The sequence below is a fragment of the Salmo salar genome, chromosome ssa21 (assembly GCF_905237065.1).
Source record: "Salmo salar chromosome ssa21, Ssal_v3.1, whole genome shotgun sequence".
Lineage (NCBI taxonomy): Eukaryota > Metazoa > Chordata > Actinopteri > Salmoniformes > Salmonidae > Salmo > Salmo salar.
Window position 1 is genome coordinate 9,699,468 of NC_059462.1, and position 18,829 is coordinate 9,718,296.

Below are 18,829 nucleotides of genomic sequence, written 5' to 3' on the forward strand. Positions count from 1 at the left end.
TGAGATTACTAATGTTACTGTCCCCACAAAAAAATACATGTATTTCTTCCCTTGAAACATTTAATTGAAATACTGTAGAATTCCATTCATTCCCATGTAGAACTGTTCCTACTGGGGAGTACCAATATGGCCGACTGGTGGCTTCAAAGCCTCTCAATGGCCAATACATAGGATCAACAAACCAGGGTTTATATACATCACTGGTCTGACCACAAGACAGAGACTACTATGGTGACACACCGAATGCGTTTGATGGATTGAGGGAAAAGAGCAGGAGTAAATCTAAGCTATGTCTTCCAATGGTGCGACTGCTGTCAGCATCCAAAGATTATCCAACTTGAATACTCGCTTGCCGGTAGGATGACAGCAGTGCTGTAGCCTACGGGTGGTGCGCATTGACATGAATTACACTGCTGCTCTCTCATTCAGGGCTCTATTGAATTCGCAACGCGGAAGTTCAGCTTTACAGCGGGATTGAAATTTAAAGGCAACTGTTCTACTTTAGCGGAGACTGCATTCACGGTAAATGCTGCATATGTCGGCTCAATCGGAAATTACCTTTATATTTCCATTGTGGAATCTGTAACGCTGAAGCATTACAGATTGAATAGAGCCCTTAGCTATTTGCGCCTTACTGATTGTAGTTGTTGTGGATGGCTGTTCACAAATGTACACAGAGTGTACAAAACAATCACATTTACATAAGTATTCAGACCATTTACTCAGTACTTTGTTGAAGCACCTTTGTCAGCGTTTACAGCCTTGAGTCTTCTTGGGTGTGACGCTACAAGCTTGGCACACCTGTATTTGAAGAGTTTCTCCCATTCTTCTCTGTAGATCCTCTCAAGCTCTGTCAGGTTGGATGGGGAGCGTCGCTGCACAGTTATTTTTAAGTCTGTCCAGAGATGTTCAATTGCGTTCAAGTGTGGGCTCTGGCTGGGCCACTCAAGGACATTGAGACATGTCTCAAAGCCACTCCTGCATTGTCTTGGCTGTGTGCTCAGGGTCCTGTCCTGTTGGAAGGTGAACCTTCATCCCAGTCACGAGGTTCTGAGCACTCTGGAGCAGGTTTTCTTTAAGGATCTCTCTGTGCTTTGCTCCGTTCATCTTTCCCTCTATTCTGACTAGTCTCCTAGTCCCCGCCTCTGAAAAACATCCCCACAGTGTGATGCTGCTACCATCATGCTTCAACGTTGGGATGGTGCCAGGTTTCCTCCAAACGTGACGCTTGGCATTCAGGCCAAAGAGTTCAATCTTGCTTTCATCAGACCAGAGAATCTTGTTTCTCATGGTCAGAGTCATTTAGGTGCCTCTTGGTAAACTCCAAGCGGGCTGTCATGTGCCTTTTACTGAGGAGTAGCTTCCGTCTGGCTACTCTACCATAAAGGCCTGATTGGTTGAGTGCTGCAGAAATGGTTGTCCTTCTGGAAGGTTATCCCATCTCCACAGAGGAACTCTGGAGCTCTGTCAGAGTGACCATCGCGTTCTTGGTCACCTCCCTGACCAAGGCCCTTCTCCCCCGATTGCTCAGTTTGGCCGGGCGGCCAAGATCTAGGAAGAGTCTATTTTTTGATAACCTTCCCCAGATCTGTGCCTCGACACAATTCTGTCTCGGAGCTCTATGGACAATTCCTTCGACCTCATGACTTGGTTTTTGCTCAACTGTGGGACCTTATATAGACAGGTGTGTGCCTTTCCAAATTATGTCCAATCCAATTGAATTTACCACAGGTGAACTCCAATCAGGTTGTAGAAAACATCTCAAGGATGATCAGCAGAAACAGGATGTACCTGAGCTCAATTTCGAGTCTCATAGCAAAAGGTCTGAATACTTATGTAAATAAAGTAATTATTTTTACATTTTATTTTATACAATTGCAAAAATTTCTAAAAACCTGTTTTCGCTTATTTAGTATGGGGTATTGTGTGTAGATTTATGAGGCATTAAAAAAAAAATCTATTTCAGAATATGTCTGTAATGTAACAAAATGTGGAATAAGTCAAGGGGTCTGAATTCTTTCCCGAATGCACTGCATATGTGGTAATTTCATGGTATCCAATTGGTAGTAGTTACAGTCTTGTCTCATCGCTGCAACTCCCGTACGGACTCGGGAGAGGCGAAGGTCAAGAGCCATGTGTCCTCCGAAACACAACCCAACCAAGCCGCACTGCTTCTTGACACAATGCACATCCAACCCGGAAGCCAGCCGCACCAATGTGTCGGAGGAAACACCGTACACCTGGCGACCTGGTCAGCGTGCACTGCGCCCGGCCTGCCACAGGAGTCGCTAGTGCGCGATGAGACAAGGATATCCCTGCCGGCCAAACCCTCCCTAACCCGGACAACACTGGGCCAATTGTCGCTGCCCCATGGGCCTCCTGGTCGCAGCCGGGTGCGACAGAGCCTGGGCTCGAACCCCGAATCTCTGGTGGCACAGCTAGCACTGCATGCCTTAGACCACTGCGCCACCCGGGAGGCCGTATATGTGTATTTTAACCCAATAATGGTTGAAGTGAAGAAGTTTAAGATGCCTATCAGTCATTGTTTTTGAGACTATTGGACAGCCAGTGAAAAATGCGCTCTTGCAACAGCTGCATAGTGCGGATCCAAGGCTATCGAATAAAAGTTTGAGGGATTTCCTCCCTTCTAAACTTCTCAGTGGTATTGTGATCCACATACTGTCAAAAATGACCTCGAGTGGGGCTTTTATTGCTCAATCTAATTCGTGCTGAACAGACTTAAAGCTTGTGCACTTTTGATACACTTAAACAGCTGCAAATGATCAAGTTATCAAAGTTTTAACAAAAAAACATAAACAAAATGCCGATAGCAAATACAGCATATGGCATTAATAATAAAAGCTCAATCAGACCTCCATGACAACAAAAACAACAGAGTAGGGCAGGCCAATAAGTCCTTTGCTGACTAAATTCACTCCATGGTAGTCAGCATATAAATCCTTTGTTTTTGGGTTATGTTCAGATAAAACAATTTGGCTATTCTATAATTACATATTTTCCATATCCTATTCTTGAAGATCAAGGGCTATTCAATGACTTGGAATGATGGAAATCTCACAGACTTTGTTTTTTTTATGTATTATGTTTTTTTAATCATATAGTACAAGCAATGGGTTAGAAAAAGCCTCCATAACCAACCCATAAAGTAATGCAACATCCATTTAGGGCCAGCTATGAAACTCTTAACATTGATTTGTCCTGCAATAGATGTCGTTCAATTAGTAATATACATTTTTGTCTTCTTCTAAAGCGTCTTAAAGGGAGAGTAATCTAAAAGTAAAGTAATCAGATTACGTTACTGAGTTTGGATAATCCAAAAATTACGTTACTGATTACAATTTTGGACAAGTAACTAGTAACTGTGAGGGATTACATTTAGAAAGTAACCTACCCAAACCTGCACACCATAGGGTGGTGGTGGGAGGAGTTATAGGAGGACAGGCTCATTGTAATGGTTGGAATGGAATTAATGGAACGGAGTCAAAAGTGGTTTCATGCCCGTAAATATGGACAATATGCCAAGCTACTAATTAGAAAACAATTAAAGCTGATTATTCAACCAATTCATTCCATGTCTCTTCTGTAATTGGAATCTCTGATTGAGCCTTTCGTTTCTATTGTGTGGCCAGACATCGCTCTGTGGTGGTTACACCACTATTGTTACATACTGCAAACAAGTTATAAAACCTGTAAGCAAATGTGAGGTGTAGAGATGCATGCAAATAACAGTTGGTGTTTCGGCCCTAAAGTTTGTAAGTGCTTGAGTATCACAGTGTAATAAAAAGCATAATATGATATAAAACAGCAAACTCACTGTGTGGTCGCCTGCCTGCCTGCCTGCCTGTCTGTCTGGGGAAGATATGTCTTCATTATATCTAAGTCCATGGATCCAGTAAGGACACTTATAAGCCTGGGAAAATCTCCAGTCTTTTTCAAGTCTGTCAGTCATAAATGTACTGGCTGCCCTTCCTACCGCGTGTGAGCAAATTAATTAGCTAACTTCATTCATTCCGAAGAGGATATTAGTGATATTGCGCTAATCTTTTAAGAGATTTTCTCACACAACTGTTTGTTTTGATAGACCATCACTTTTTGTTCTCTTTATGTTGCATCTTTTCTCCAGACTTACTCAAGCAATGATACTGGACTGCAACGTCCAGAGGCAAACAGAGTTTCTACATTTGCTTTGGCCATGTCGAAAATCTGTCTTGCCTACTACTTACTAAAACGGCATACTGTGCTGTGTAGTAATCGTGCTACATATTATTTAGAATGTAATGCTTAGCAAAAAAACGAATACAGCTAGCAACAAATATCAACATGCTACTGATATTTTGAATCTAGTCCGCAATTTAATTGATTCCCGCCATATGTTCGTTTTGGGAACCCGTCCCCTTCTCTGATTATCAGCTGTTTTGAAACATGTGGGTCTGGAAAGATGATTCTCTTATTTTATAGTGTGCAGTGAATTTTATTTGATGAATAGCCAAAATGAGTATGACATCCTGGCATTTAAAACATACTAAATTTTTCAAAATTCACGCTACAAAACGTTCTATTTTTGCATACCCGATATGCCTACTATTCAGAACGAAAGTACTGGTATTTGGATACGGCCTGTGTGATTTCTTCGGAAGAATCACTAGGCATTGGAAAATTTCAGAATCAGATCTGAAAAGACTGGTAGTGCCATGTCATAAAAGATAATGTCATACCACATTAAATAGTGTTTTTAATCCAGTTTACAACTGGCATAGTAGGCAGGATGTGACTATATAAAAGGTATAATGACAATACTGTCTCATTACAATGCTACAAAGCTGTTTTGCCTCAAGCCAATTGAGCTTCCGTGGATTCGGTGGTGCAGCTATATAAAGAAGGGGTACCGGTAGTATCTATGTCATAGGACCACCAATCATGGCTACTGGCAGGACACTGACACTAACTACCTCACACCTCCAAATGAACAGAGAGGAGTAGGGCTCTGTATTAATCATGCTAATGCTGTAGAGGGAACCTGGGCCCTGGCTTGCATTGGTTTTACCCTGATTAAAACAGGAGGCCCATAACAATGCTTTATGGAAAACAATGACTGCGGGTTGCTGCAGTCCAGAGCAAAAAGAAGAATGCCTCCCTTGCTCCATCCATTCATCTCTCAATATGACTCATACTGGTCCTCAAGGCATTTTACAGCTGAGTGGCAGTAAGGAACAGATTCTTATTTCCAGGTCATTTCACAGTCACAGCCTGAAGGTGGAAGGGATGGCAGGAGCGAGAGAAGGAAAGAAATAAAGAGTGGATAAAAGTTGTTTGTAAGTTTCTGGACATCTTGCAAGATGCTTCTGATATGCCAACTGAGAAGCTAAAGGCATACAACACACCTTTTGTCTGTTTAAAGCTTTGACTTCCAGAAGTGCTCTGGTAGGTATGATAAATCTCAACAATAAAGCACTAGGACTAATTGAACATGCCAACAGAAAAATTAGCAAACACTGCTCAATGCTAAGCTAATAACATTGTGGACTGTTCCATGATGTTACCTGTTGCATGACTGGAGCTGGCCATCTGCCTCTCTTGAACATATGGATGTGTTTAGTCTCTATTATTTATTCCATCATATCTGACTAGACGAGATTGATATTCTCAAAAATCGACCCACAAAGGAAAAGGACTGAATCATCTCTAGGAAAATCACAGCAGGTATACAGGACCCTCCCTTAAAAGAGAATATTAACATATAAGTGTATGCGTCGCCTTTAACAAGTAATGCTTTTTTTCTCAAAAAGTTAGGGGTCAAAATGATTGACACCCCATATTTCAATACCTTTTAATTCCTTACCTTGCTTGGATAACGACCCTGAGCGTTTTTCTCAAATGAGTTGGAGAACACATTGGGAGGGATTTTAGACCATTCCTCCATACAGAATCCTTCCAGATCCTTGATATCCTTTGTCTGCGCTTATGGACTGACCTCTTTAATTCAAACCACAGGTTTTTAGTGGGTGTCAAGTCTGGATACTGAGAGGGCCAATTATCAATTTCTTTGTCGATTTTTGATTTTTGCTTGGAGTTATTGTTTTGCTGGAATAACCAGTTGCGGCCAAGTTTCAGCTTCCTGGCAGAGGTAGGGTTGCAAAGGAAGGGTATATTACTGGAAATGTTATACGTTTATAAGTAAACTACGAGAATGATGGTAACTTTCAAGGAATATATGGAATTTTATTAGAGGACATCTAGTGGCCTTTTTGGATACTTCAGAATTTCACTGGTGTCTGTAATTATCTCTGGCCCTCTGTGTGACCTTATCACATGTACAATATATACAGTACCAGTCAAAAGTTTGGACACACCTACTCATTCAAGGGTTTTTCTTAATTTTTTACTATTTTCTACATTGTAGAATAATAGTGAAGACATCAAAAGTATGAAATAACACATATGGAATCATGTAGTAACCAAAAAAGTGTTAAACAAATGTTATATTTGAGATTCTTCAAAGTAGCCACCCTTTTCCTTGATGACAGCTTTGCACACTCTTGGCATTCTCTCAACCAGCTGGAATGCATTTCAGTTGACAGGTGTGCCTTGTTAAAAGTTAATTTGTGGAATTTCTTCCCTGTACTATACTCTACTCTAAGATTTGGTCTTGTGGTCTTGTTTGGGGGCTGAAATCATTAAAATAATTGCCAGTGTGTTGAACAATACCCAAATATGCAAAAGAGGGATATTGCATATTTCTACCTTAGTGTACCTATTCAGGATACATCACCATGAAGAGAATGACATTCATATCCATAATTATGCATTTCTGTATAGTACAGATTAGGGACCCATGATGTAATTCTGTTACCTTAATTCTGTTACCGGATGTAAATCCACTTTGCCTACCGTAGTTCAATAACCAAAACAAACGTTTTCTAACTTAAGGTGTCATGTCATCGCTGACACCTCATTATTTCTGCAGACATCTTTGAATCCTAATTCGGAGCAGATATTTAACAGAGTTTTTGGAAAACGTGGTTGCATAAAAAACTGAGGGAGATTTTAACGTAATTCTGTTACCAAATTTGCATCTGCACAGTGTGGTGGATGAATCAGAATTAGTTAGGTAACATAGATGATTAAGATGTTTTATTAGTATAATATGCTTATGTGAGATACTTGTCATTAGAAAGTGTCCTTTGGACTCTGGTGTCTTTCAGTTGCACGTTTCCCTTAGCTGGGGCTCTGTCACTTGGGGCCCAGAGAGGGGAGAGGTCAGACTTATTTTTTATATGTGAATGTGTCTTTACCTATTCTTAAACCATGTGAAGGGATGGCGTGATTAATGGGGAACCAATGACTTGTCTCCACAATGTCTGTGAGCAAGTCACACCCTCCTTTTCTTTATTGTGGGGAGGTTTATGGTAGTGTCTGGGACCATTGTATGTCCTCTCTTAGATCTCGCACTTATCCTGTGATAGTATATGGCCTAGAGGGTCACTCCCCCCAGTGAGCTTGTCCAGGAGTGGGGTCAAGAGGGGGTTTGCTTGAGATGGGAGTATCTAGAGTTGACAATTGATATATGCCATTGGATGAAATGGTGTTTTTGTTCTATGAAGTACCAGGGACGAGATTAGAACCTCGTCATTAGGGATCAAACTGAACAATAATTTATAGCGAATGCTATCTGGCTGTAGATACTCCTCTCCAAAGTAAACAGTCTTTCTTTGTGAACCATTCCTAAATGTCTGTGGTTTGTCATGTCAAAGGGGGGTGGATATTTGCTATAAAATATCTCAGTAGCCATTGTGTTGGAACCTTCCTGGTTCATTCGAGAGAGTGCATCATTGAAGGTCAAGTGCTTTTGCAAAAGTATCTTAAGTATTAAAGATGTAGTTTAACTCGGACTGGTGTGTTTGTAACTCTCCTCATTTGGTAATGCAGAAATTAGCCACCACAACAGTTCTTCCAGTACATGAATTTTTGTGACATTTTCTGTGTAAATTGTTCAAAGTAGTCCTTGTACATAGGGTTGTATGGTTTGTTAAACTTTGAAATCATTGGGTTGTTGTTTAGCATACATTTTAAATGGAAAAATCTGAGTCTAAGTGTAATTTTGCTACCGTGGAATTGCCCTTTACTATAAAAATAAGAATGTTGAAGCCACCAACTGAGAAGAGAAAGGAATCAAACCAACCACTCTGTATGTCTATGCCTCAAAGCACTTACAGCTTTCACCACTCCACATCTCTATCTGACTAGTGTGAGATAATACACAGAAAGAGAATGTTCACATCAGGACACGTGACAAAGGCTAAAGGCGGCAAAACAAAATGTATATTCGTTTCAGATATGCAAGCTGTCGTGACTGACCAAAAATATCTAAAGCAATTAACCTTGTGTCCTAGCTGTGATTTGTAGGCAACTTAACGAGGTGGCACACTGCTTTTAATTACTCTCCAAAATCAGTCGGATCGAGATTAAAAGTTATTTTGGAGGTAAAGTGGCACAGTGACAGGGGCGTGACTCGCCCTTTCAGAGATAATTGACAACGGTGATTACCACAGCTGGGTTTTTTTCAGTGAGCTAGTCGAATAACCACTTACAGATATATTTTGACTACTCTCACCATCTGAGCTCTTATATAGGCCTTGCCTATACAGTACACTGAGTGTACAAAACATTAAGAACACCTGCTCTTTCCATGACATAGACTGACCAGGTGAAAGCTATGATCCCTTATTGATGTCACGTGTTAAATCCACTTCAATCAGTGTAGATGAAGGGAGGGCAAGACAAAATATTTCAGCAACTCAATATTACGAAGGTGTTCTTAACGTTTTGTACGCTCAGTGTATACTGTAGGTTCACTACTATCATCCCAAAGGCATTTAACCATATTGGACCAGTAGTAAACAAGTTTGCCTACGAGCTGGGAGAACTGCATTCGAAACCTGCATGCAGCATTGCGCTTTTACCATTCACTACAATATTGTCATGTCAGCTTGATTAACTTTAGTTGAAATCCTAGCAGAGAAATACACCATGATACACAAAGCTAAAACATATTTAAATATGTAGGTCTCCTGTAGAAGGATGTCACTTTGAGTTATAAAAAAAAAATCAACGCAAGCACAAAGTTGACCCTAAATTCAATAACACTCAATAACACATAGGAAAATGGTGCAATGCATCTCTGAATATATTGCTGCTGCACTTCCTTGTCTCTCAATATTAAGCAGTTATGAATTTTATAGTAGCTGAGAGTGATATGATAATTGTATGATGCTGAGGTGAGCGAGGAAGAGCCAGGTGAAGTAGATTGATTAAAATAAGCTGGAGGCAATGGCACCCATTTTTTTACCCATGGCCATCATTTGCACTGAGGGTCTGTGCAGTGGCTCTTGTAATATTCCAATTTCTTAATATTGCTTAGTTGCACTTAAGCTGTAAATCAGCAGAACTTGTTGGATTCAGTATCTTTCTAATTAGCTATGGATCATTTGATTGTTTTGCACTTTGATTAATGGGGATGAAAGGTACAGATTAAGGCTATTGTAGGCCTATGTATCACCCATTTGAAATTAAACAAATTACTATATACTGTTATCAACTAATATACAGTACATAGGGCTGTATATATGCCTACATCTTAGTAAAGTAGGCCTAGAAAAAGACACCTAATGATAACATTCACACAAATACATAAGCCTACACATGCATAGACAATTTATATTTTTCAATTGAAGTTTATTATAGGGAGTTTATTATATCTATTATATCTTCTGGTTAAAAGCAGTTGTGATAGTACATTAGTCAATGTTAGTTTATAGGAGCAGAGTAAACCAAGTCCCTCAACCACTCAACACAAAACAAAGTGATACAGCACAAAAAAGCATTCTGAATGATCGATGTGTTTACAACGTAAGAGACAAGAATCAACATCTTTGCACAAGGCAAAATGACATGCAAAAAAGTCCAACAAATTCTACTAAAGAACACAAACTTGGAAGCTTTTTCCCGTGCATGAGCTTGACAGAGTAAATTATTTTGCGTATTAGTGGAGAATACTAATGGAAAACTGTTTTGCTCCGGTGCTGTAAATCAAATATACTGAAAACACAGGGGGAATACATGGTCATGACTTTGCAAATATGGCCTATGACTTTTTTTCTGTGTGTGTGTGTATTTTTAGTTTTCTTGCTATTTAAGAGTTAGGCTAACATTAACCCCATTAACCATTTGCAACATATAGGCAGGTAAAGGAACAATGAAACAGTGCTCTTCCATGCATTCATTTCAAGGTATGGAACTATATGACTGAACTACAGTATCACTGTAAAAACCTGCTGAAAAGTGGCATAAAATCCTTTTCTAATTTGGTTAAGTGGGGTTTTGCATATTCTTGACTCAATTTCTTTGTCACACATAGCTGTGATTTGCCTGCTGTTCTCTCTCAAGCGGGGGACATTAGTCTGATTGAGTGTCTGTTGTAATCTGAATGAGAACAACTGTTCATCTCTGATCTCCACTTGAGACACGAGTGGTGCTTTTCGAACAATCTCAGAGTTCATCAGTCCTAACAAACGTAAGGTCCCGTGTGGCTCCGTTGGTAGAGCATGGTGTTTGCAACGCCAGGGTTGTGGGTTCGATTCCCACGGGGGACCAGTGCGGAAAAAATTTATGAAATGTATGCATTCACTACTGTAAGTCGCTCTGGATAAGAGCATCTGCTAAATTACGTAAATGTAAACACAGGTTTTGTTCAAAGATTAGCTTTCCTGTGAAGTTGATCAGACAGCAATTCATGCAACATACTGTAGGCTACAATAATTGAGTGTATACTACTGTAATTTAATTTATACTCATAAAATACCATTCTCTTAAAAGTGAAACAGTACAATTAGACTTGCTAGATTAATCCAAAGTAAACATGCCCAATCTAAGACGACTCCAAAATAAATATATTACAAGGACTACACCGAACTCATTGACAAAGTGAGATGTGTCAAAGAAGCATGACGAATGTACAGATCATCACTTAAAATGGGTTCCAGGTAATTCATCCCCCCATGTCCATCCAACATACTCGTCAGGAGTATGAGTCCAAGAAAAAAGCCTAAATAATGAAAACAATGGCTTAATTTGCTATTAACTCTGCAACTCTTCCAACTATTAACTTCTTTCACAACTGCCACCAGTTCGGCCCCAAAACATTTACAACAAAGATTATGTTGACATAGTACAATAAAGTTGTGGAAAGTTGATGGGTTATATTTAGGATAATGTTTTACAGCCTTGTGATTATTATTTATTATTACTAATAATATATTATTTTATATATTTTACATCTTATGGAAACGTCACGTAGTGCATCCAAATTCCGATATATTTGCCTATTAACTTATGATTGGTTTATTATACTTAGAATAAATTAAAGCTGGTGTAAATTTTATATTGTCACCCTAGTCTGTGTAGTAACTTACTTATAAGCAATATTATCTCTACTAACACTGATAATATACTGAACAAAAATATAAACGCAACATGTAAAGTGTTGGTCCCATTTTTCATGAGCTGAAATAAAAGATTCCAGAAATTATCCATTTGCAAAAAAAGCTTATTTCTCTCAAATGTTGTGCATACATTTGTTTACATCCCTGTTAGTGAAGTAAACAAGATAATCCATCCACCTGACAGGTGTGGCAAAAAAGAAGCTGATTAAACAGCATGATCATTACACAGGTGCACCTTTTGCTGGGGACAGTAAAAAGCCACTCTAAAATGTGCAGTTTTGGGAAAGACTGTAAAAAGGGAGAGCAGATGGTACAAATCCTGACAGGCTAAATCATGCCACAGATGTCTCAAGTTTTGAGGGAGCATGCAATTGGCATGCTGACTGCAGGAATGTCCACCAGAGCTGTTGCCAGAGAATTTAAAGGTAATTTCTTTACCATAAGCTGCCTCCAACGTCGTTTTATAGAATTTGGCAGTAGGTCCAACTGGCCTCAAAACCGCAGACCACGCGCAACCACCAATGCCTAGGACCTCCTGCGGGATCATCTGAGACCAGCCATCCTGACAGCTGATGAAACTGGGTTTGCACAATCGAAGAATTTCTTCACAAACGGTCAGAAATCGTCTCATGGAAGCTCATCTGCGTGCTCGTCGTCCTCACCAGGGTCTTGACCTGATTGCAGTTCGGCGTTGTAACCGACTTCAGTGAGCAAATGCTCACCTTCGATTGCTACTGGCATGCTGGAGAAGTGTGCTCTTCACGGATGAATCCCGGTTTCAACTGTACTGGGCAGATGGCAGACAGCGTGTATGGTGTTGTGTGGGCGAGCGGTTTGCTGATGTCAACATTGTGAACAGAGTGCCCTATGGTGGTGGTGGGGTTATGGTAAGGGCAGGCATAAGCAATGGACAACGAACACAATTACATTTTATCGATGGCAATGTGAATGCACAGAGACGTTTCAGCATGAAAATGCATGGCCCCATGTCGCAAGGATCTGTACACAATTCCTGGAATCTGAAAATGTCCCAGTTCTTCCATGGCCTGCATACTCACCAAACATGTCACCCATTAAGCATGTTTGGGATGATCTGGATTGACATGTACGACAGCGTATTCCAGTTCCTGCCAATATCCAGCAACATCGCACAGCCATTGACGAGGAGTGGGACAACATTCCACAGGCCACAATCAACAGCTTGATCAACTCTACGCAAAGGAGATGTTATTCACTGCATGAGGCAAATGCTGGTCACACCAGATATGGACTGGTTTTCTGATCAACGTCTCTACTTTTTTTAAGGTATCTGTGACCAACAGATGCATATCTGTATTCACAGTCATGTGAAATCCATAGATTAGGGCCTAATGAATTTATATCAATTGACTGATTTCCTTATATGAACTGTAACTCAGTAAAATCTTTGAAATTGTTGTATGTTGCGTTTATATTTTTATTCAGTGTAGTAAGATACCGGTAAGAAAACCCCAACCTGTTTCAAAAGGTCGTTATCAATAAAAAAGTCACAATAGCGTTCGATTTGGCTGCTGGGGGGAAAGGAGACCCCCAACTCCATTAAAACCATTGACAACTATGTGCCGTTTTCAAGGGATTGTTAAATAAATCGTAGAACTATTTGGTTTTAATATCATCACCTCTTGAAGAGAATAGTCAGAAGTACACAGTCCTGATTGAAATATAAAAATGATAAAATGAATAAAATAATAATAAAATATACTATTATATTTTGTATAATGCATGTGATATGTGCACATATGAGTGAGCTTGGGGGAAGCTGCTAATAAATGCATATTTTTTGCTAAATTAGCTGTACAAGTTTAGGATAAGGTTTCAATAGAGGATGCAACTCTTAAAACCAATGTGCTACTGTACATCAATGTGTCTTGTATTAATACAGTAAAAGCACAAGCGTTTGATACGACAGCATCTTGTTACAGGTAAAGTGGCTAGAAATGGGAGCATTGCACCCTCTACTCAAATCAGCAGGCTGGTTGCATTAGTTATTCTCTCACATTAGCCTAGTCCGTGAAAAACACTGTTGTAGACTGGCTGAGGAATTCTTCCTTCCCCAACTTACTGGGAGACTGATAAATTACTGAAGCTACTGGCTAAATTGCAGTCAAGCTAATGGAACATTATGTAGTCGAGCCCTTTCTAATGAAAAGGGGGAGCAGATGGTACAAATCCTGACAGGATAAATCATCCCACACAATAAAGACTAGATGAGACAATGGGGGTTTTATGACCACCCCCGTAGCAAATTTGGGCGGAAGCCCAGACTAGAATTTTACCCAAGACCAGCAACCATCAACCAGGGACTGTTTTACAGTCTTTCCCAAAATGGCACTTACTCCATGACACTGTTTATTTATTTTGATCATAGACTGGTACATAGGCTAACTACATTCTGAGTGGAATACAAACTCAAGCATGCTGTTGCAAAACTAGCTGCTGAATACAACCGCACCACTCTGAAAACAAATGCACAGTGAGACCTGTCACTTGTCAAGAGGCAGCAGACCAGCTAGGCGCTGAAATCTATACCTTGCAATCAGTTGAAACACAGCTCTTCAGGCACCACTCAATGATCAATACCTTCAAGTAGTGATCACTGGGCTAGTAGTGGAATGGAAGCCGAGATGGCACCACCAATTGTGGAGATTGCTGTCGCCTGAAAGGGCTGTGATGGGATTTAGGAATGGAGAAGCCTTAGGATAAACAGGTACAAGGTAACTAAAGAGAATACTAATTTCTAATGTGAATACAATGATGATTTAGCATGGCTAGTTTACAAGCTTACACAATATGGTTAGCTTGGATGCTACTGTAGGCATAGGCTACATTGGATTTCTTAGAATATTGGACATCCTGCAAACAGATTTAGTTGCATAATTTATAATAGATGACTGGACAAATATGCAAGATATGTTTTCTGCATTTTAAATATTAATATTTCCACTCTGAATGGGTCGAATAGGTGGTTGAGAAGAGAAGAGAGCAGTTATGAGGAGATATGAGGTTAACAATTCTCCGTATACATTATCAAGTGCCAAATTGAAGTAAATCTGCCCATTTTCATTTAGATTACACAACAAGTACCCCCATAGAGAACTACTGAATCAGTAATTTCATACATTATGTTCACATTGGCTTCCGATTCTCTTTGCCATGCGGTAATATTTGCTGTTGGGATAAACTATAGCCTGGAAACTCTGTAACCAATTTAGAGCAAACACTTTACATTTAAGTACATGCTGATTTGACTGCATGCAGCCGCACATATTAATCCTCTAGACATTTGTTAACCTCTACGGGATCGGTGTCCTTTCAAATGGTATCAAGAATATGCATATCCTTGCCCGATCCAACATCTCTGGAGAGACCTGAAAACACCTGTGCAGCGACGCTCCCCATCCAACCAGACTGAGCTTGAGAGGATCTGCAGAGAAAAATGGGAGAAACTCCCCAAATACAGGTGTGCCAAGCTTGTAGCTTCATACCCAAGAAGACTCGAGGCTGTAATTGCTGCTAAAGGTGCTGAGTAAAGGGTCTGAATAGTTATGTAAATGTAATATTTCAGTTAGTTATTTTTAATACATTTGCAAAAATGTCTAAAAACCTGTTTTTGCTTTGTCATTATGGGGTATTGTGTGTAGGGGGAAAAAATGAGGGGGAAAAAAACTATTTAATCCATTTTCGATTAAGGCTGTAACGTCACAAAATGTGGAAAAAGTTCAGGGGTCTCAATACTTTCCGAATGCACTGTATTTCTTTCCACATGTGAAATCAATATAACATGACCAAAACAAGGAATGTTCTTTGTGTGAGTTCCCTTGAGATTATCTGTGGACGGTAATGGCACAGACCACCCCAAACAGAAGACGTGTGTGAAATCAATCATTTGAATGGTCATAACATTTCAAAATGGTTTGTTTCAACATGTGTCTTGTGGAGTCAATCAGAGGTTGGGGCCCAGAGTGGTGTTTCCACTGTTAGGTAAACAAAGGTGAAGTCGGACAGACATATCTCAACAACTCCAGTTGGAATGCAATGGTGTACACCCCCTTTGTAACACAAACATGCACACACACACACACATTGTGGCCACCAGCTGGCTTAACAAAATGTATCAACATCCATTCCAAATTGCAATCGGTAACATTTTAGATATTTTGGGTAGAGTGTATACTGTAAGTGTTAACATACCTAGAAAAAGTATGGTTTGCTTCTTGGCTGCTTTGACCCGGGCACTCTCGTGTTTTGGCGTGCCCTCTGCTCCGTTGACCCCTCCTCCCATGGGCCTCATGGTTTTCTGAAGGACCAGGATCATGCCTCGACACATGACCCCAACACTGACCAGCACCACCATGTACACAATGAACGCCACAAAGATACTGGCCCTGTACACCCCCCACCGCTCCCTCAGGTTGGTGCAGAATGTCAGGTTCTGGACCGGCCCAACGTCTGGCTCTATGACGTGGCCCTCCATTCCCGTGGTGAACAGCAGAGGGATAGCCACGAACACGGACGTGACCCAGGCGAGAGCAATGAGGCCCCCCGTTCGCTCTCCTGCCAGGGCCTTAAAGCGGAATGGGTGGCAAATGGCCATGTAGCGTTCAAAGCTGAGTGTCGCCACGTTCAAGATGGTGGCATAACTGCAGGCTTCGAACAGGAAATTGTAGATCTTGCAGGAAGCGTCACCCGAGGTGGAGGTGAAGGGGAACCACGTGGCGCTGTAGAGCTCCACGGGCATGCCTATGAGGAGGACCAGAAGGTCAGAGCACGCCAGGCTCACCAGGTGGTCCGTCACGTACTTCTGCATGTAGCCATTATGCTGCAGCACCTGCATCACCTGGATGGTGACTCCATTACCCACAATGCCTGTGAGCAGGATGAGGCTGTACAGGACGGTGAGGAAGATTTTAATGGCATAGTTGGGCTCCAGCTCTTTCCAGTCTTTCTCCTTAGAAATCTCGGCCTCCACCTCATTCATAGTAACGGATTTATCTGTTAGAGTTTCGATTTCCAAATATATACTTTTTTTTAAAGCTTTTCAGATCAGCAGGGCAGAGTCTTTGTAATGGATTCCAAGAGGAAATCCAATCCAAACAGCCAGGGAGAAATGTATTTTTCAGAGATAAAATAATAGATTTCAGACTCCGTCTAAAACTGATTGATTCCAAAAGTAGATTATCCCACGTTTGTTGCGACACAACACATTTCTCACCACGGACCACTTGGTTGCCCAGATAAACTATATCACAGAAGAAGATTAGGATCCCATTAGCCATACCAGAAAGTTTCTTCCTCGTTTCAGGTTTTCCGAGAAACACCCCTGTGAATAAGCCCTCAAAGTGGCAGGACTTGAGTTTTGTAGGCAGCCATAGGTCGTCCGTACAGTTCTTCTTCCAGAAAGTGGATTTACATGGCTTGGACCATGCTTCAAGCAGCACTCTGACAGCAGGCACTGATCTCCTCCCTCCTACTAGTTAAACATTAAACTTCAGAGCAGGGGAGATAGATCACAGCCCTGTTCTGTTATCACTACTCAAGTTTAGTATGGCTCTACTTCAAGGTAAAGGGTGATTGTGTGTGGGCGGGACAAGGGTTACTACGCATCTCTTTAGTCATACAGAGGTGTTACTTACCCTAAGATTATCACCTCCCATTTGGGTGAATACACTTTAGCCTATATGTAGAGTAGACTACGGGCCAGAACAACTCAACTAAGGTCATGTCGTTATTCTTAGGCTTATTTACATACATTTAAAATATACTGAACAAAGATATAAACGCAACATGCAACAACTTCAAAGATATTACTGAGTTACAGTTCATATGAGTAAATCAGTCAAATGAAATAAATTCATTAGGCACTAATCTATGGATTTCACATGACTGGGGGGGAAAGAAATGGGCCTCACAATGGGCCTCAGGATCTCTTCAAGGACCAAAAGTATGTGGCCACCTGCTTGTTGAACATCTCATTCCAAAATCATTGGCATTAATATTGAGTTGCCCGCTTGGCATTGCATATGGTGATCTTAGGCTTGTGTGTGGCTGCTCGGCCACGGAAACCCATTCCATGAAGCTACCAGGGAACAGTTATTGTGCTGAAGTTGCTTCCAGAGGCAGTTTGGAACTTGGTAGTGAGTGTTGCAACCGAAGATAGACTATTTTTTTTAGGCTACATGCTTCAGCACTTGGCGGTCCCATTCTGTGAGCTTGTGTGGCCTACAACTTCGCGGCTGAGCCGTTGTTGCTCCTAGACGTTTCCACTTCACAATAACAGTACTTACAGGTGACCGGAGCAGCACTAGCAGGGCAGAAATTTGACAAACTGACTTGTTGGAATGGTGGCATCCTATGATGGTGCCACATTGAAAGTCACTGACCTCTTCAGTAAGGCCATTCTACTGCCAATGTTTGTCTAGGGAGATTGCATGGCTGTGTGCTCAATTTTATGCACCTGTCAGCAACATCAGAAAACTGATCGCCCACACGACGCCATACACATGGTCTGTGGTTGTGAGGCCAGTTGGATGTACTGCCAAATTTTCTAAAACAATGTTGGAGGCGGCTTAAGGTAGAGAAATGAACATTCAATTCTCTGGCAACAGCTCTGGTGGACATTCCTGCAGTCAGCATGCCAATTGCACGCTCCCTCAAAACTTGTTGTGTGACAAAACTGCACATTTTAGAGTGGCCTTTTATTGTGCATATGGAACATTTATGGGATCTTTTATTTCAGCTCATGGGACCAACACTGTACATGTTGCGTTCATATTTTTGTTCAATGTAGAATTTACAAGTGACTGACACGCTTTCACGTACCCTCTTATTTTCTAGTGGTCCGCGGTTGCTCTGTGTAGTTTTACTAATATATTTGAGAAAAGTTTATTGCAGTGAATTTGATCTATGACCTAATAAGTAAGATACATTATCTTTGAGTAGCAGCCAGGGACACAAGTCCCACTTTTTAATAGAACACTTTCTACTTGGTGTTGTTGCATTATCTACTGACCAGTGCTTGAAATAAATTGTTTATTTGAAAACATTGCCCTGACTGAGGTTAGAACATTCAGCTTTTTTTCAGCGTGAGTGTGGTGCTTTTTACCTGAATTCTTTGTATTATCTTGTTACCAGAACAACACTATTGACTTTACTCGACTAGTGCTTGAAATAAGTTGTGTTTCTTAGAAAACATTGGCCTGACAGACATGACAATTACATTAAGAGGAAAGGATCAACAGACAGAGGATTTTATCTTTTATTTGTAATGCTGG

The 18,829-nt window shown here is 40.8% G+C and overlaps 1 protein-coding gene across 1 annotated transcript in view; it reads right to left on the minus strand.

Annotated features, from left to right (window-relative positions):
- LOC106581697 (G-protein coupled receptor 39) overlaps positions 1-17,099 on the minus strand; it is a 30,024-nt gene extending 12,925 nt beyond the window's left edge. The window contains exon 1 of the mRNA XM_014163936.2: positions 15,750-17,099. Coding sequence (XP_014019411.1) covers positions 15,750-16,536 — 787 coding nt within the window. The 5' untranslated portion in view covers positions 16,537-17,099. The remainder of the gene's footprint in view (positions 1-15,749) is intronic.
- Positions 17,100-18,829: the final 1,730 nt, after the last annotated feature.